At 53.9% G+C, this 19,410-nt stretch overlaps 1 protein-coding gene across 2 annotated transcripts; it reads left to right on the top strand.

Annotated features, from left to right (window-relative positions):
* The first annotated feature begins 484 nt into the window (after window positions 1-484).
* Window positions 485-13,256, top strand: LOC119090956 (ER lumen protein-retaining receptor). 2 transcript variants are annotated; one of them, XM_037213682.1, is made up of 7 exons: window positions 485-691; window positions 1,338-1,527; window positions 2,250-2,319; window positions 2,830-2,984; window positions 3,620-3,717; window positions 4,814-4,926; window positions 12,657-13,256. In XM_037213682.1, the coding sequence occupies exons 1-7, from the start codon at window positions 601-603 to the stop codon at window positions 12,660-12,662; spliced, it is 723 nt and encodes a 240-aa protein (XP_037069577.1). In that variant the 5' UTR covers window positions 485-600; the 3' UTR covers window positions 12,663-13,256. The 2 variants fall into 2 exon arrangements, with proteins under 2 accessions (XP_037069577.1, XP_037069578.1); XM_037213683.1 differs by lacking the exon at window positions 4,814-4,926.
* Window positions 13,257-19,410: the final 6,154 nt, after the last annotated feature.

Below are 19,410 nucleotides of genomic sequence, written 5' to 3'. Positions count from 1 at the left end.
GCCCATGCTCATCTCATTGCTTCTCAAATAAAAGGCTTTTATAAATTATACAAAGATTGAAAACATACATGGTGTCTAATGAAAATAAAGTGGGCTTAATCCGGTGATAGAAAAATGGGGGGGGGGGGTAGGCTATCGGGCTTTCCATTCGGCTCCCCAATAATTTACAGAAGTTGACACCCCTGACCTCGTCCAAACGTCCATGATGCCAGTCACAGTGCATGGCATCAGCCGACGTATCGACACGACATTTATCGGTATAGGATACCTCTCTGTAAAGTTTGGTTGATTTCAGCAGCATGCGGCTTCAAATACAAATACATTCTGAGTAATACTCGGTAAACCAGAAACTGGTCGCTGGGTTACATGGCCGTGGGTTAGCCAACCCCAGCAGATTGCGAACCGGTTTAGGTTGACAGTAGCGGGTCGAACGTTGAAGCGCCGCAATTGCCACGTGGCACGCAGCAACGTAGTCGTCAGAGCCCGCAGTTTCGGATAGTCGGGGAGGCGTATTGCTTTCGGGCTCGTGTTGGTGCCTTTCGCCGTGCTTTAGTTCTTTCTCGATATTGGATTGACGCGCAGTGAACATAGTATAGGAAGATGAATGTTTTTCGGCTCAGTGGGGACTTGTCCCATCTATTTGCGATCATCATCCTTCTGGCCAAGATATGGACGTCAAAGTCATGTGCAGGTATCTTGAGTGTGCGGGCGCCTAACGGTGCACCGATTTGAGACGATGTGGGTACTCACAGATTCGATTGCTTGTGGCCCTCCAGGTGACCTTTTTTGCAGATGTCGTTACCTTCTAGGGTGAGAGGCAGGCAGCTAGTCTGGTCAGTATCAGTGAAACTTGCCTTGTAAGTCAGGTGGACAGTTAGAAGTTGGCCTGTTGCATAGGGCAGTTATGCATTGTTGGTGTGCTTGGCTGTGTGCCGTGCTTGTTTGCATTTGATTATTCATCCACCTTTTGTGCATGTGAATGCACAGTGAATGGATTTCATGCATGCTGGTCCCCAGCTGCTGGGAATGTCACACAGGTTGAATGTCAAGAAATCCTGGCATACCATCAGTGTAATTAATCAGTTAAAGTAGACACATTTCAGTCTTGAGAGTTAGAACCATTCCATGCCAAGTGGAGCATCTTTTCAGCTCAGCAGCTGATTTTATCTCCAATATCTAAATGTTCATAATTTCAGATAAGATTAAAGTCTGTGCTTTTCAAGCTATTTCCTCAAATTGGTATGCTGGACATTTGAATTTTGTCTGCTGGAGTATGCAGGATGTATACATGCCGCATGTGATTTGTTTTAATCTGATGCATGACACACATTTTGCAGGCCTGTCAGGGCGCTCTCAGGCTCTGTTCCTGGTAACTTATCTAAGTCGCTACTTAGACCTCCTCTCCAACTTTGTCTCTATCTACAACACCACCATGAAAATTTTCTTCATAGTTGCATCAGCAGCAACAGTCTACCTAATATTTGTGAAGTTTAAATCCACATATGACAGGAACCATGACAGCCTCAGGTGAGCACCAGGAGCTGACTGTGTTGGGTTACTTGGACAGGACACTGTAGCCCACAGGTTTGAGCCCAGTGCCAGAGTGTTGATAGACAACACAATGATGTCTGTTATAGTTTATTATTGTCACATAATAAGCTGAGCCTGTGGTTAACGAGGCCATCAATAGCCATCAATGCCGCCAAGGGCCCTGCATGCGGCGACAGCAGGCACAGATCAAGCAATATGTGCACATTACTAGATCTGTAATATTGCAGCTGTGGTTAGCCACAAGGGGTTGTGTGATATGTACCATTGCTATGAATAAAGTCTGTTTGATATAGCTAGTCTGAACAGAGGTCCACCTGGAGGTATGATCTGTCTAACAAAATGTGTATGTGATGAGGGGAAGAATTATAATCTTGCTCTGGTTAATGAACACATGTTCTTCTCACATCTGACTCCCTGCTGTACTGCCATTGCAGGATAGAGCTACTTCTGCTGCCAGCTGCTGTCCTAGCTCTTATCACATGTTCTTCCCACATCTGACCTAATGCTCTACTGCCATTGCAGGATAGAGCTACTTCTGCTGCCAGCTGCTCTCCTAGCTGTGATCACATGCTCTTCCCACATCTGATCTCCTGCTCTACTGCCATTGCAGGGTAGAGCTACTTCTGCTGCCAGCTGCTGTCTTAGCTGTGATTACATGCTCTTCCCACATCTGACCTCTTGTTCTAATGCCATTGCAGGGTAGAGCTACTTCTGCTGCCAGCTGCTGCCCTCGCTCTGATCATAAACCATGAATTAACTGTCATGGAGGTTAGTTGTGGGAGTTGACCAGCACCAATTTTGAGGGTATGCAATCAGCTGAAAGAAACTGTCCCTAGAGCAGCAAGTATGTACCCTGTGTGCTTCAGCTTGCAGTGGTGCTGAACAGTGCTTCTGTAACAGCTGAATGGTGATCCAAGAATCAGGGCTGTGAGGCATTCTCTTTTTGTCTTACTGTTTCTGGGTTATCCATCCTGTCTTCATTAAGCTTTTGCATCATTTCTTGATCATTGGTATTCCAGATTACCATCAGTTAAGCACTTTCACACTGTCACTGGCAATAGAAGGACATGCTAGGATGCGCTGAGCTTTGAGCCACTCCATCTCACCTGTGCTGATTCCCCAGTGTTAATTGATGTAGACAATCAGCATATAACAAAGCTATGATTGCTACCTTTGTAAGTCATTGTATGGCCTGTCACTGCCTGGGTTTGACCAGTATGTCCAAGAAGTGGCCGCTGTGTCAAGGTGGCTGTCACGACCTCGCTCGGGGCCCGCCAGGTCTGCTGGACGTTCAGCATCTACCTGGAGGCGGTCGCCATCCTGCCGCAACTCTTCATGATCTCAAAGACGGGCGAAGCAGAGACCATCACCAGCCACTACCTGTTTGCACTGGGGGCATACAGAGGACTGTACATCCTCAACTGGATCTACCGGTGAGCCCGGGCCAGCCATCAATTATGTGGTGTGTTTTTGGATTTTTCTCAATGTGCCTTGTGGCTTTCGTGACGTGACGTGACGCGCTTTTGGCCTTTTCTTCCCCTGGTTACACACTGGGTGTGCTGGTTGACCCCCTTCCCCCCTCTAGCTGTGCAGTATCCCATTAGTATCCCACCCAGTATCGTAGGTAACTGCCAGAGAAACGTCTGTTTGGCCGCTGGCGTAGAGACGCGAAACAAAAAACAGACGTGCACTTTGTCGTCAGAGATAGCCACCATCCTGTTTTAAGGTATTCATTTGTTCTTGAAAATTTTGGCATGTTTTGCAGTTACACCTGAGTATCATAACACTATCCAAAACCTTCACCTCCCTCCCTTGTTATGATTGTTACGCTTCTGTCGCACTCAATAACAACCCTATTCCCTGCGAAGCTTGATGTAATTTATGGACGACCCCGTGCCTCCGCGCGTGGTGACCTCCTGAATGCGACGAGGTCATGATGGGTTCCCTGTATCCGCGGGTAGATCTACCAGTCAGAGTCTGGTCTGTTCCTTCGTCCGGGCCGTCCCTCATCTGACTGTCCCCATGTGCCTCTCATCCCCTCTGTGTGACCCTGGCTTCTCGACCGCAGGTATTACTACGAGAACTTCAGCGACCCGATCGCCATCGTGGCGGGCGTGGTACAGACGGTGCTGTACGCCGACTTCCTCTACCTTTACGTGACCAAAGGTAACCGGACGCCCCGCCCCGCCCCGCCCCGCCCACGGGGCTGTGCCGCCCGCAGTATGCGCTCGTCAGCGTACCACACCCGGCCTCTGGCGGCTGTGGGCTTCAGGAGCGCGCGGCCGGCGCGTTGGCCGTGTCCGCTTGCGTGTGGTGCCGGTCTGTCGTGTGTGCTGTGACGCTCTGGGCATGTCATGTGCTGTGACGCTCTGGGCATGTCATGTGCTGAGCTCAGCTGCCGGTGGTGGTGGGCTGGCTGTGAGGTGGCTTGGTCGCCGGCAGTCCGAGCGGGCCGGCGCCGCCAGCCTCACTCCACGGGGCGGCTGGCTCGCCGCATATGTGGAAACGCTGTGGTCGCCGCGCATAGAAAGCCGCCTACCATTTCCAACATGCTTTTTTGGGTTTGGTAGGCTGAATGTGGACGTAGTTTAGGACTTGTGACCTTTTTATCCGACAGGTGTCGCTATCACCATCGTCACCAATACGGCGACGGATGTGGGTGCCATATGTTTTTTATCTGTGCCCTCCAAAGGAACTTCTCAGCGATTAAACCATTTCGGCTTGGGACTTCGTTTTCACTCCATTTCCAATAAGTCCCACGCGGAGGCGATGGCATGACTTCCTGCCGGTGAAACTGACGGCTTAATTGCTGGGCCTCCTGGAATGGGCGCCGTCCGTGCGGGCGTTATTTCTAGACCGGCGGCAGTCCTGTATTCGCTGCTAGCTCGTGCCCGAAGTGACCCATCCGTCTGTCATTGCTCTGTGAGATGATGTCAAATGCCCTCCCCGTCAAAAGTATACCACCAAATTAGCCACATTAGCCAATTATCACCGAATTAGTCATCGCCAAATTAGCCTTCGTTTCCCTATTCGGAGGAAGTCATGCTGCCATTGATGCGGAAACCAACCAAACTCACTCCACATCTGTGTGACTGTGTTTTGGCGTAGGTTTGAGGCGGTGTCATTTTGCCGTGTTGTCACGTGTGGGACGGCCCCGCCACGCTCCAGCGAACCCGCACGTCCCGTCAGAGTTGGCCCGTTTCCCTGCTGCCTAGTGGGACACCGCATATCCCGTATTTCTCCCCGCACTCGGCGTTCGCAGATGACTTTATAAAGGACGCTGCCACCATCGAAGCGGCCAAATTGTTGCCCGAGGAGGATTTCACGACGGAAATGGACGATGACAAGGGCCGTGTGGCGGTGTCGGGGGTGGCTGTAAGTAGTCGAGGCGCGGACCCCTCTCCTTCCGCCGCCGGCGCGGCCCCGCCCCGCCCCGCCCCGCCCCGCCTCGCCGGCCCAGCACGTGCTCGCTTGTCACTAACCAGGCACCGGCGGCGGCGTAGTTGGGCCGCGGACGAGCGTTGACCTCCGCCTCTCGGCTGCCCCACTGTGGACAGTCGAGAGGATCGATTTTAAACCACCGGATGATACGTAGCGCCTGCTTTTGCCCGGCCTTTAAACATACAATACATCTGGTGGGGCGGTAGCTATTGGCAGTATTGTAGTACAAAGCGCGGAGGCTAAGATGTTGTATTGTTCGTTCGGATGTGCGCATTCTCTGGCATGGCTTACTGCTGGGGTCTCTAGCGTGGGTGGAGGGTGGCCGTGCTTGTGCGACGCGGGTTGAATTGTTTGCCTTCCGGCAACTGGACAGCGTGCCGAGTAGAGCTTACCACGCTTCTAGAGTCGCTAGATGTGTTTTTAGTCCAGCTTGAGCTCTGACAGCCATGAATCGGCGTCAACCCCCGAGCGCTGAAGGCAGCCGCCGGTCCCGTCGGTGTCGTCGCCCCCGCGGAGAATGCTGGGTTGTTTAACGTAGGCTGTAGCTGGTGTCGGGTCCTGCGGCGGCGATTCCGATAGAAGAAGCAAAGCGGTGCCGTGGCCAATTGAAGCAATGGCTGGCGAAATGCCAGCTGCAGTGTTGTTGAAGGCGTGTCCGGGACGGGCGTTTAGCTTGGATTGTTTTTTCTCCCAGAAATTAACAAGACGTCGGCATTTAGTGGCATTTAATGGTGAGGTGAGCGTCGCCGAGTTCAGAACTAGAAGCTGGAAATGAGACCACCGCTTCTGTTGTGAATTATCGGCGCCGTGTTTTTTCAGGGGGGGGGGGGGGGCTGAAGAATGAATGTGACGGAGGCGACCGTTGTCAGCCGTCAGGAGGGCTCGTCGGCGTGCCAGGTCACGCTGTACTCTTGCGGAATATGAACAACCTCTACAGCCAGTTAAACATTCAGCGAGAGCGATAGAAGGTAGTGATGAGTTTTGCAAACTGCATTAGCGTTGCCCTGGCTAGGTCAGTCAGCCGTGGCTGCGGTGGGATTACGGCGGGACCTCCCTTTGGCTGTGAGTTTCGGACGTTTGGCGTCTGAAGGTGAAGTTTCGGTAAACTGCCGTACAGGCGTGAAAGGCCTGTGAAATCAAACGCCTCGTAAGAGAAGATGGTGGGATATCGCCCTACCCTCCCAACCTTTAACCCAGTATTGCTGGAGTCACGTGATTTTCACCGGCGCTGATGCCTGTGCGATCCCACTTTGAGGCCTGTAGAAAGTAGCCCTAAGTTGGGTTTTTGCAGGTCAAATGAGGTCGAAACGAAATTATGTATCTCGTAACGTTCACTGTCGAATGTCACCAGTGTCAAAGATGTGGCCACGTTTGCACAGGCAACTGGTAAGCATGCGGCCAGGCGTCGCTGGAGGCAGCCATAGTTCGGATGGTCATGACGCGCTTGTGGTTATCGAGCGCGAGATCGGGCTGAAGATCAGCCGGGCGCGTCGATTCGCATGCCCATAGGCATATTCAGGGTTTCACGTATCGTAACATTTCCATATCATATCCACATCTTATCTCTCCATTGCATGTATTGAGCGGCCAAGTCATGTCAAGTCGCGGTGGCTCCTTTGTCTGTATTGAGCGGCCAAATCAAGTCTCCGGCCAGTTAAGACGACAGTGCTGACTCTGATGGGAGGCGATGTCTGCACTGCGTCCTCGGCATCAGACTGACGTCCTCGGCATCAGCCTGACGTCATCGGCATCAGACTGACGTCCTCGGCATCAGTCTGACGTCCTCGGCATCAGACTGACGTCCTCGGCACCAGTCTGACGTCCTCGGCATCAGACTGACGTCCTCGGCATCAGACTGACGTCCTCGGCATCAGACTGACGTCCTCGGCATCAGACTGACGTCCTCGGCATCAGTCTGACGTCCTCGGCATCAGTCTGACGTCCTCGGCACCAGACTGACGTCCTCGGCACCAGACTGACGTCCTCGGCATCAGACTGACATCCTCGGCATCCGACTGACGTCCTCGGCATCAGATTGACGTCCTCGGCATCAGTCTGACGTCCTCGGCATCGGTCTGATGTCCTCGGCATCAGTCTGATGTCCTAGGCCTCAGCACGACGTCCTCAGCGTCAGTCTGACGTCTTCGGCCTCATTCTGACGTGTGACGTCACGCGCCCACGTCAGAGGCGCGTCGGACGTGTGGCGGATGCCCTCGAGAGTCAACGGCCGCTGTGCCCTTCGGGGAACTGCGGCACCAGCTTCCGGCGACTCTGTAGTCGCGTGGCGGGGCGGGGGTGGCGCCTGAGCGACGGGCGAGGCTACGGTGGGGAATGGAGCATGTCCGCCCCCTCGAGGACTAGCGGGCAAATGAGCTTTCTGAGAATGGTCCCGGGAGTAGATATAGGCTCAGCAAACGTCTGTCCTGATACCGCTTGTTATTTGTCTTCCAGCGGAGACGCCCGCGTCTGGTCCGTGGTGGGCCACGGACAAGTGTTGTTGTAGATGCCGGGAAGGCCAACGTTCAGGGGATGCCCCGCTTGCAAGGGATGTCCGACCCAATGTATGCCCTGGCTTCAAAGGATGCCCTGGTTCCAAGGGATGCCCGGGTACCAAGGGGCCAGGCAGTGCGCGAATAAATACATCTCACCTTAGTGCTCTTTTACGTTGTTCGTGGGGGAAGACAGGTGAGTCGTGTGTTCCGCTGGGTGCTATCTCCCAAGCGGGCCTGTTGGGCCACTAGGCATCTACCATCCCAGAGGTACGGGGTTCGATTCCCTGCGGCACCCGCCCTTCCTGCCAGGGTGAGAGGCAGGCGACGCCACATAGCCTCAGCAGCTGAGTGCGTCGTAAAGCCCCAATGACATGACATGACAGACATCTACCATCGGCGTAATCACGTGGCTACTTGGCTCTCCCCCCCTCCCCCCCCCCCGTCTGATCTGAGCTGGTCGTAGTGAACCGTGATGTGGCATAGGCATCTGCAGTGGATGTATCAGTCGCCTACAAGGCCGGCGCGGCAGTGCTCCAGGTGCAGCCAGAGGTGGGCACGTCGCACTGCGGCCGCTCGGCCACCCGTGGTGGGGGAGGCAGGCGCGCGCAAGTCCACTGTGTTTGTGCACGGCTGCAGTTAAGAACGCTCCAATTTATGTGTTTTGTTTTTGTTTACTCGCATTCCGCATTGTTGGTAGGTACAAATGTTGCCCGTCGCTAGTTTCAGTTTTGACGTTCTTAAAAAAAAACTAGTGGGCAACGGCAAGTTCGGCCATGTTTCACCCTTCCCCTCCAGTGTTCACGGTGAAAAATTATTTTTGCGTCACCCCATATGGACCTATCCTGTCCTTTTCCACGGCCAGCAAGGCGTGTGCGCATGTTCAGCGAGAAAAAAAGATGGTCGAATACATTGGAACCGATGCCACCAGACCCTGAACAGTAGCCTTTGTCGAATAATTTTTCGGTCGAGGTTTCCGGTGTGGCTGTTCGGTTGCCTCACCTAATATCCATTTACCGAAATTACTCATCATAAGGCGCATTCACAGCCCACCGATCTATAGCTTTGTGGGGCCTATATTGCGCAGTACGTTATCAACAACGGAGTCATCCGGCCCGGAGGCCACAGATGGGTATTGGTGTATGCGTGTGTCGTAGTTTCAAGGCCCGTGTGGCATTCAGGACGGGATAGTGCGTCGGCCGACGTACGACCGTTCTCGTTACTCTTGTGCCTTATTGCTCCGCCGGCGAAGCATTGTTCGGATTACGCTTCGTGCGGACGTCTGTTTTTTCAGCCTGTATTATTTCCTTTCGATGGTATAGCGGCGTGTTTCGTGAACCCTGAGAGTCTGATGAAGTTTTGCCTGGTCGATGACCGTTCGCCCAACATCTTGGCTTCCTTTTGTCTTGCCCGTAGTTGGCTGAACCGTTGTCGTTACCTCGGCGGCAAGGATTCGCGGATAATGAGGGTGCTCCCCATCCCCACCAAATATCTGAAGGTGCCCGGGGCCAATCAGCCAGCCAGCCATCACGCAGTGCGACATGTGACAGCATCAGGTCGCGAACGGGTAACACCTCGGGACGTACAGCACGAACGGGTGACGCCTCGTGACGTACAGCAGCAAGAGTGGGTGACGCCGCTTGAGGCATAGCACCGTCCCGCCTGCTGCGCGCTGTCTGCCTCTGGTCGTCGCCCGTCGCGCTGCGGTAGGAGCACCGTCCGGACCCGCTCGCCCGCCGTACCGTCCCGCCTGCTGCGCGCTGTCTGCCTCTGGTCGTCGCCCGTCGCGCTGCGGTAGGAGCGCCGTCCGGACCCGCTCGCCCGCCGTGCCGTCCCGCCTGCTACGCGCTGTCTGCCTCTGGTCGTCGCCCGTCGCGCTGCGGTAGGAGCGCCGTCCGGGCCCGCTCGCCCGCCGTACCGTCCCGCCTGCTGCGCGCTGTCTGCCTCTGGTCGTCGCCCGTCGCACCGCGGTAGGAGCGCCGTCCGGGCCCGCTCGCCCGCCGTACCGTCCCGCCTGCTGTGCGCTGTCTGCCTCTGGTCGTCGCCCGTCGCACCGCGGTAGGAGCGCCGTCCGGGCCCGCTCGCCCGCCGTACCGTCCCGCCTGCTGTGCGCTGTCTGCCTCTGGTCGTCACCCGTCACGCTGCGGTAGGAGCACCGTCCGGGCCCGCTCGACCGCCGTACCGTCCCGCCTGCTGTGCGCTGTCTGCCTCTGGTCGTCACCCGTCACGCTGCGGTAGGAGCGCCGTCCGGGCAGCGATGGCCATGCCCTCCGTACGTCGCGAGACTGGCGGGAAGACGGCGGGGGCCTCCTGACGCCGGGCGCTCGCGCCGACCCGACCCCGCCGCCGTTGGCACGGAGCCGGGCCGGCCCGTGCACCTGCCGACCGGACGTGCCCTCATCTGTCGACAGCGTGCGCGGCGTCGGTGTCGTGTCATTGGGGCTTTGCGAGGCACTCAGCTGCGGAAGCTATATGGCGTCGTCTGCCTCTCGCCCTGGCAAGAAGAGCGGACACCGCGGGGAATTGAACCCCGTACCTTTGGTTTCCCAGACGCGTGTTGGTTAACGCAGACACGTTAACCACTACACTCCCGGCACCCCTAACCTCGCGGCGTCGGTGGCGCCGCCTCGCACGGTGGGTGGGCCGGGTCCGGCTGGCTCTGCCGCCCGCCGGGCAGTCACTTCCTGGGAGGGAGAGCTCACCCCCTGCTGGGCCGGGCTGACAGTGACCAGAGGATTGCGTAGAAAGGAAATATTGGGGGGAGGAATGTTGGCCACCGTCAACGGCAAACACGCCTATGCGGTTTTCATGGCCCCATTGTTCTGGATTAAGCCCGATTGTCCCGTATTCGATATCGGTATCGGAAAAGGCAGTATTGACGACGATCTGGTCGATTATCGGTTCGCCCGCGGCTCTGGGGGCTTCGAGCCCCGGCTGGCAGCAGTGCAAGCCTCGAGCCCCGGCTGGCAGCTATGCAGGCCTCGAGCCCCGGCTGGCAGCTCTGCGGGCCTCGAGCCCCGGCTGGCAGCTCTGCGGGCCTCGAGCCCCGGCTGGCAGCTCTGCAGGCCTCGAGCCCCGGCTGGCAGCTCTGCGGGCCTCGAGCCCCGGCTGACAGATAGCCGTGACGTTGGCCTGCACCGTGAGGCTGGTTTCACACCTCGATCTGGCCGGGCTGCTGAGTTGCTGCTGAGTTTTTGATCACGCCGCGAACCGGCCGGGTGCGTGGTCGGCTCATGGGAGCCTGCGGCGATTCCGACGCATCGACCCGCGCTGGCCGATGTCATTGCCCGCGTGCTCGCTCCTTGGTCAAAATCCGCTAGCCTCGTACTGCTGCGGCGTCGAGTGGCCGAGGGACCTGGACCCGGCTCTGACCCGTGATCTTCACCTGGCTGGGAACTGAAAACTTGTAGTTGTCGTGGGTTAATCGAACGCAGGGCGAAGTTGTGACGCTTCAGTGTTGCGAGTAAATCTGGCGTGTTCAAACAGCATGCGTACAGATGCCTGCGGGCTATATATCATGACTGAAGGAATTGGACTTCCTGTTACGGAAAACGCGCTTGGTGGTCGCAAATAGAGCTCACCGAGCTTACGGAACTTAGCTTAGAGCTTACATAGAAGACTTGCTGGCCGGGAGTGGCCATGCCTTGGCCCTCACTCGTTATTATACTCTTAATTATATGTTTGCCTGAGTTATACGTAGGATCGTGACTCGTAAGGGCTCCTGGTCACCTTTTGAATGGTGGCAGATGTGTTCTTTACCGTTAACGTCGGAAATATTTAAAGGGCACACTACAGGCCATACTCAAAGTCGCCATGCAGCTGCGTTATGTGTCGCCATGCAGCTGCGTTATGTCCGACCCTTGTTTCACGATCCCATTGTAAAAATCCGTGTGGCGTAGCGGACAATCCCATTTTGGCACGATGGCAAACAAGCAGTCGGCAGGTTTGAAAACTTTATGGTTGAAGGGCGTCCCGAAATGACCCTGTTTGCAGACAGGCTTTACGCTCGTTCAGCTGAAGTATGTGTGTGCGCTGTACGTTCCCGCTATGAAACTACGCCCTTGTGCGAAATAGAGCTGGTCGTAGCGCGAAGTGAATGGTACCTCCGTGTATCAGCGTCCTGATTTTCGATGCCGGTTAGAGCGTGCGAGCGTTGGCAGATGGCTGTGCTCGCTAGCGGACAGCTTATGTCGATGTATGTGCATTGTGCATCGCATCTCATGCGTTAGGCGCAACAGCTATCACCTCTCTCCTGTCGCCTGTGGCTGTCTGGGCTCTCCTGTCACCTATGGCTGTCGTGCTCTCCTGTCACCTGTAGCTATCGTGCTCTCCTGTCACCTGTGACTGTCCATGCTCTCCCTGTCACCTGCGGCTGTCCGTACTCTCGTTGATTTGGCTTGCAACGAATAATTTGTTGGGGCAATGCAGAAATTACACCATTCGGATATATGCATGCACTGTACTGTGGTTGCAGTATGAACTATTATACACGCCACTTCACCATCACTTATTGTATGCACCGGTACACCACCTCGGTGTTGGGCAAGCACAGTTACAGAGCGAGTTGCTGAGTTACTGAGTGAGTTACAGGGTGAGTTACTGATCGCTTGTTGGGCTACGTATGGGCTCGTTGCGACGTAAGCGATGTTTTTTTTTGGGGGGGGAGATTAGGTGGGATTCACTAGGCGTACATTGGGACATGCGGCTGTATACTGCTCATCAGCGCCCCCAGCTAATGTGAAACATTGACATCCAATCCGGTTTATCACGTGGTGATGGTATCCGGACACATGCGACCTGCAAATGCCCCGCAGAACTGCGCACCCACATATCAGTACAGCCGTAGGCTGTGTCCCAGCAGCACGCGCCGATGCAGACATTGTTGAAGCCATGCAACTGCTTCAATGGCGGCCTTGCCGATGAGGCGGATTTAAGATGCGGTGTCAAAAGTGTTTTGTTCCGATGTTGAATGTTGGAACTGATATTAATTATACTTGCTGAGAAGCGCTGCAATTTCTTGCTCGATGCGTTTTGCACGCTGATCTCGGCGAAAGAGATGGATCTGGAAGGCAGTGTACGTCGTAGGTGGGTATGCGCGATGCACTGATGACAATCCGCCGTCTCAAGGGAAGGCCGTGCGCCGTTCAGCCTGACGCAGTTTGTTTTTGTTCCCAGTTCTGAGGGGCAAGCGACTGGTGATGCCGGTTTGAGTGGCCGCCGATGCAGATGCCGATGCCGCCGCCACTGGATCTTCGTCCCCTTGCCTGCTCGTTCCACCCTGATAAAACATCTTCGAAGTGCCGACGGCGCAGGACGGGTGGTGCTGATCCAGCGCCGCCCCGCGGGCTCCTGGCGGCGAATCTCTGTCAGAGGCGGGACTGGCCGATGTAGTGTTTGCCAGAGGCGGTACGCGCGGTGTGGTCGGCGATGAGTGACGGCTGCTGCGGTCGCCAGGGCCGGCCAGCGGGTGTCGATGCGTGACGCGCCGTGTGCGGCGGCCTCACCAGCCCAACCGGCGCGAGTTGTTTACTTTTATACAGGTGGAGTGACGGCGTTTGCCGTATTCAGACCAATGTGATAGCGCAGGTGACAATGGTAGGGGCCTGGCCTCGGAAATGTGAAGCATTCGCTGTCTGTTCGGCGTGGCTTTGTGTCGGGCGCAGTCTGTTTGGGGGCACGGGAGTGGCTGTTCACTGTTGGCTTGAAGCTGTAAAGTTTATCGTGGCATGGTAGCGTTGTGCGGCGGGACGAGGATTAAAAGCTGTTTACATATGTGCCCGTGCCAACTGATTGACCGTGGAGGCCGCTGGCGACGGGAGCCGATTGCTGCGTGACAGCGGCGGATCTCAGAACACGTCGAGAAGTCCAGGCTTCGGAACCGCATCGCTTCAGCGATGTCGTCTTCGACTCAACGCACGGGAAGGGGTTGTGATTCCGACGCGGTGGCAAGTAGCTCTCTTCAGATTCGTGTGAACTCGGGTGTCCCTGACTGACTGCACCTGGCCGTCATGTTTACGGCTAAGTTAAATCATCGAGTCTGCGTTTCATCCAGTCTGTGCGAGGCCAAATTCAGAATCTGACTCTGCTGGGTTTTTAAAGGCTACTCCACGTGCACTTGATCAAAAATTGTTATCAAATGCCTCTTAGATCTTTATAATTGGCATTGCATTTCTTCGAGCGCAAAAGTGTTATGCAAATATCATTATTGTAGGTCTGTACAAAATTTCTTCCTCTTATCTTTGTACGCGAGCTTTCTTATCACAAATCCCCATATGCAACTTTTCTCTCTCAAATGTTCGTGTTCGCAGAACTTCGCGTGCACAGTTTTTCATAGACATTTTTGTTTGTGTCGTTTTTCCTCGTGATGCGTTTCTCCATACAGGCGTCCTCCGCTTGTCCCATGGAATAGGAAAGCTCACCCTGGCCTCGCACGACGAAATATGATGCAAAATTACGTCCTGGAACCACTAAACTGAATTATTGTACACAGCATCTGATCAGGAGCTCCGATCACGCCCTCAAACAGCCAGGCAAGTTTCGTGACGACTTCACTAAAGCGTCCCATGTAATGGTTGAGTGTGTCCGGAAACCGAAACACGCCGAAAACCTACGTCTTTACCGGCCATGCACTAGGTTTTTCACCATGGCAGGACAGCATAGTACGCCACGGGAGCGCTGGGAGAGCGCGCTCTCGGCTATTTTGAACCTCCCAAGAGTCGCCGTGGGGTTACGCCTGTGACGCTTCAGTCCGCTGATACCTGCCCACGCTGCGGGCCGCCTATCAACGAGCGCTGACCGCGGTCGAGTGCAGCACCAAATGTTCATATCAGTTCCACCGGGTATCAGTTCATAAGCTCGGCGCTTCGCTAAGGCCGAGGTGGCTGCTTGCCTTCACCGGAGTCGGGGCGGGGGGGGGGGGGGGGGCACCGCGGTGCCGCACGGATCACGAGCCGCCGGCGTCGTGTCAAGGCTGGAGGAGTCCTGTGCGGAATGTGAGGTGTAGAACGTAGCGTTGGACGCAACACCAACCATCAGGTCACCCCAGCAGCTGCCCCAACCAGCATGTCCCCCAGCAGCGACCCCAACCAGCAAGCAACCCCAGCATCTACCCCTACCAGCACGTCGCCTCAGCAGCCGCCCCAACCAGCAGGTAACCCCGGAAGCTTCCCCAACCAGGTCACCAGGCCACTTCAGCAGCCGCTTCAGCCAGCACGTCACCTCAGCAGCCAGCATTGCCAGCAGGTCACCTCAGCAGCCACTCCAGCCAACAGGTCACTGGTAACGCGGACAGTTCTCGCCGGTGGCTGAGTAATAATTCGTGGCTGTATTGGACCCTCAGTCACACACTCAGACGCCCGCTCACGCAAAGACCTAGTTCGCCTCAAACTCCGGCGGAGAGCTGGGATTCGGCCCATCAGAGTAGATGACGACCACATTAAAAAAAAAACACCCTGTGGGTTGAAAAAGTGACTTGTGCGCTAACGAGATCGCCCTGATGGGAACGAGAAGGGAGAGTTGCATCAGCTGTGCTATAACCGGTAAGGAAAGGGCTAAGATTCCCATATTTGCAGACAGCTATAACATTCAGCTTGACATGAAGCTGGAAAGTTTTGGAAGGAATGCCGACACATATTCGTTTTTTGGCAAATGGCCTCTGAATGATGTCCTTTCAAATGAGGCGACTCGCCCCGCCTCGGGATAAATTGTGTCGCGTGGTAGGGAGTAGTGCTATGTAGCTTTTGTCATAGCGGAAGTACCATCGCATGCAGGGTGAATGCATTACGGCATGTAGACCGAATGCATTCGTCTGTGTTTTCCGTAATTCATGATGGCGACGTGTCAAATGTTTACCCCTTTTACCAACCAGGGTGTGTTGCACGTCTACTGCCATATTAGTTTCGGTTGTTTAGATATGAACCACGGGTCTACAGAGATACTGTAGCTGCCGACTCGTTTTCTGGATGACAAGAAGTCTTGGTAATTACGTCGGTCAACCGTTGAGAGTAAGTCAGCCAATGACATATGGTCGTCACGTTGTATCACTGATACAACATTGCCCTTGCGCAGCCAAAATGGCATGCGGGGGTGACAAAAGTACCCTTCCTGTCACCTAAGAAATGTGGAACCGTTTTAATTTCCCTGGGGCCGAATCTATCAGGAGCCGTCGCTGGAAGCTCCCCCAGCAACAAGCTCCGCTTACCTGTGTGAACTCCCTGGACATCCAGCTCAAAACCCAGCACGAAAATGACCAGTTACTTGCCCCTCCGACTTGTGTGACTGCACAACCCTCACTGGCGTCGTGAATGAGTGGTATCAGCTATTGGATGATTCTGGCGGGCTGTCATTATCTGACTTTGGTTATGATCACTTTAAGCCTTCTCATGTATGATCTGTCCTTACCTATCGCACAACATGGTTCCTGCCGGGTCTGCGCCACCTCTTCGCCTGCTTTTTTTGTGTGTGTTTAGCTGGGAGTCCCGCGAATTGATTTTGTTTTCTGGTGTTGACACGGTTTCTTGTGTGGCTGGGATGGAGGGAGGGACACTCCTGGCTGCCTGTTCTTGGGTAACGGTATGTGAAAATGAATTAAAAATACAAATGCACATGCGTGTTTTTGAGTGAAAGTGGTTGATAATGATCAAGCTTTCGCCTAGAGAAGTCTACATGGGCTCGAACGGTCCAAATACACGCATTGTGAAATAAAAGAAATATCCCGGACCCACTGTAAAACACAATGGGCGAGCATAGGTGACCCTGCGTGACGTGCGCTGACCCTGGGTGACCTGTAGCGACACTGAATGACCCGTGATGTGAATGCAGCAATGTCCGGTGACCTGCAGCGAGGCTGGGTGACCTGCAGTGATGTAATGACGCTAAATAACCTGCAGCGGTGCTGGGTGTTATGTAGCGACATCGGGTAACTTGTAGCGATGCGGGATGCGGGGTTACCGTAAGTGACGCTGGGTGACCTGCAGTGACGCTGAGTGACTTACCAATGCATTTAATGACCCTCAGCGATGCTGAGTAACCTGTTGAGACGCTCAGTGAGTGGTGGCTGTGCTGCGACTTCGGTGATATGTGTTTTTGGCATGTCAGAAGAGATGAAGGCTGATGATATGAGTCGGTTCATCCCACTTCACGTTGATATGGCTTTCTTAATCATATGTGAGCTTTCATCTTCGTGTTCATATTGTGCTGCCTACATAACGCCCCGCCGTTTCGTAAAATTGCAGACATCTCGTAATAGCACTAACCCATGTGCATTGGTTATCTGACAGATCACCCGCCACGTAGACCAGTAAGCGTTCAGCAAGGTCAATACTGTTGCCTGACATGAGTTACTTACGCTAGCTATTCCCGCGGCATCTGGTGCCACGGCCATTACTGACCCCTTGAGGCGGACCCCTAGCGTCGACTTCCCGCTGACTGCCGGCACTTAGCCATCATTACAGCAGCAGCAGGTGCGTGACGGTCATCGGGTGAACAAAAAACAGGCTATTTGGACAAGTGAGGTTTCCCTGAAGATGGCGGAATACTGATACATGATCAGGAAAATAAATGTTGGAGTGCTTTTTCTGCGGAACTTTAATGTTAGATTAGCTAATGCGGCGCGTTACTTTTACCTCGTTTCAGTGAACAGTAAGAACTTTGGTTAGTACGGGATAATGTTTAGAGGTTAAATAGTTGATTTGATTGCAAAGAAATGAAATTTCTCAAGCCCATTCCACAGGCAGCCCTACACAATTACGCAACGTTGAACTTGTGTATTGTTGAAATGGAACGAAGTAGCAGCTGTTCACACGCGTCATCTCGTGATATATGCAGTGCAGTGCTGAACCATCAACGTCTGTACGTCTTTCAAACACATCGTTCCTGTTGTCATTTTGCCGACCAGGGCAGGGCACTGTCCCCGGAATGTAGGCCAGCCGTTGCCAAGGAGCATCTATGCCGTCGCTGACCTCGATTCTCACCGTCGCCGCCTGGGAACAGCCCCTGAGAGCCGTTCCTGCCCCCCCCCCCCCGCACCTCATCCGTCCGGCCGCCGCCACTGCCACCTGTAGTGAGCGGCGATATCCGGGGTAAAGCATCTGGGTGGGGGCTGGCAGGTCAAACTGAACAGCACTAACTCACTAACTGGACAGGACAGCAGGTCAAACTGGACAGCACTCACTAACCGGACAGAACAGCAGGTCAAACTGGACAGCACTAACTCACTAACTGGACAGAACAGCAGGTCAAACTGGACAGCACTTATTAACTGGACAGAATAGCAGGTCAAACTGGACAGCACTCACTAACTGGACAGAACAGCAGGTCAAACTGGACAGTACTCGCTCGCAAACTGAGTGGAACAGCAGGTCAAACTGAACAGCATTCGCGGGCGTCGGCCGCTGACAGTGCAGATGGGTCCGAGGGCTTAACACCAACATACGGATTTACGCATGCTGATTGAGTGCACAGAACTGCGTCAATGAATGTGAATCCTGCAGCTCAAAATACTAGACTACTGATTCTGCCCGCTCTGTCCTTTAGAGGCTGAGGCTTGAACAGATGTCCGAGACATTTTTGACCCTGGGGCTACTGGGAGAGTTCTGAGAGGCTTCCCCTACTTTGCCGGAATATGTTCTGAATTAGTTTGGGCACATGCTGAAATTTGTGGTAGCTGCGGTTACGTCATAATTACACATTTTTAAAACATTTCAAGCACCAGACTTTGACCGTTCATGACCTAGGATCTTTTTTCTACGTCATGCCCCTGACATTTGAAGGGAAAGGAGCGGCTATTTCCTACAGGTAATGCATTCTGAGCAGGTTTTCATTTGTTGATTTCTTACATATGGTACGGTGGAGTGCATTATTGTTGTTTTGGTGGCGTTGCCAGTGTCAAGTCAACCAAGGCGAACCTAGTTCAGACCGCTACTATTAAGACAGTTTTAAGGCTATACAATTTAAGTCAAAATAAAACGTACCTCACAGTCTTTGAAGGTGTTTTTAGTACTGTTGTCCGCCATTCCAAAGGCTTATTTAGTTTTGATATAGCCCCGCAGACTGACACAGAGATATCCATCATCTTTTTTGCCTGACTTGACAATCATATACCACATGCGTCGACGTTTACCAGTACTCATAGAGCTTTCCAAGAATTATTCAACGCTGTCTTCCGCATTGTCACAGCATACCCAGTTCTGAAGGCAACATGAGCGATTTATGACTTGCTAAGTTGAGCCATATGGCTGGATTTGACCTGTAAAAAATGCCGCTCCCCACTGCCACTTCCATCCAAAGCCGTTTCACAAGAGTTTTCCAATGGCATTATCTCTGTGGCTCTAACTTGCTTAGTTTTGGAGGTCTTTAGAGCCTTTGATGTCCCCTCGAAGAACTAAGGTAAAAACAATCACGTGGGACGAGGGCTACCAGCGTCTAAGACAGCAGGAAAGTTAACTAGTGCAGTATTTTGCACGGGATATTAATGTTTATATCGTATCGTATCGTATATGTATCGTAAATATTTTTGCGTGGTGTAAAATGTTTCGGTAGATCGCGCGGGGTGCTCATACCCAGGTATAGAGAATGTTACAAAGCTCGATGCGGGAAAGGTGCACCAACGAGGCGATTCAACGGCAAAATGATATAACCAACATAATACAAAAGGAAGTTATCGTGGCGGCTGTCACACTACCAACACTATCCTCCGCTCGTGGCATGGTCACCGGTGTAAGTTACCGTGGCGGCTGCAGTCACACCACCAACACTATCCTCCGCTCGTGGCGTGTTCACCGGTGTAAGTTATCGTGGCGGCTGCAGTCACACTACCAACACTATCCTACGCTCAGGGCATGGTCACCGGTATAAGTTACCGTGGCGGCTGCAGTCACACCACCAACACTATCCTCCGCTCGTGGCGTGTTCACCGGTGTAAGTTATCGTG

This window comes from Pollicipes pollicipes, unplaced genomic scaffold (assembly GCF_011947565.3).
Source record: "Pollicipes pollicipes isolate AB1234 unplaced genomic scaffold, Ppol_2.1 Scaffold_3216;HRSCAF=3773_pilon_pilon_pilon, whole genome shotgun sequence".
Lineage (NCBI taxonomy): Eukaryota > Metazoa > Arthropoda > Thecostraca > Pollicipedomorpha > Pollicipedidae > Pollicipes > Pollicipes pollicipes.
This window is presented reverse-complemented; position numbering and strand designations above follow the sequence as displayed.

Bases quoted from the DNA above. Each gene is read 5' to 3' on its own strand.
- LOC119090956 (XM_037213682.1), top strand. From the start codon at position 601: ATGAATGTTTTTCGGCTCAGTGGGGACTTGTCCCATCTATTTGCGATC. The intron at 692-1,337 runs GTATCTTGAGTG...CACATTTTGCAG, and splicing joins GACGTCAAAGTCATGTGCAG to GCCTGTCAGGGCGCTCTCAG. The intron at 2,320-2,829 runs GTTAGTTGTGGG...GGGGCCCGCCAG, and splicing joins ATGAATTAACTGTCATGGAG to GTCTGCTGGACGTTCAGCAT.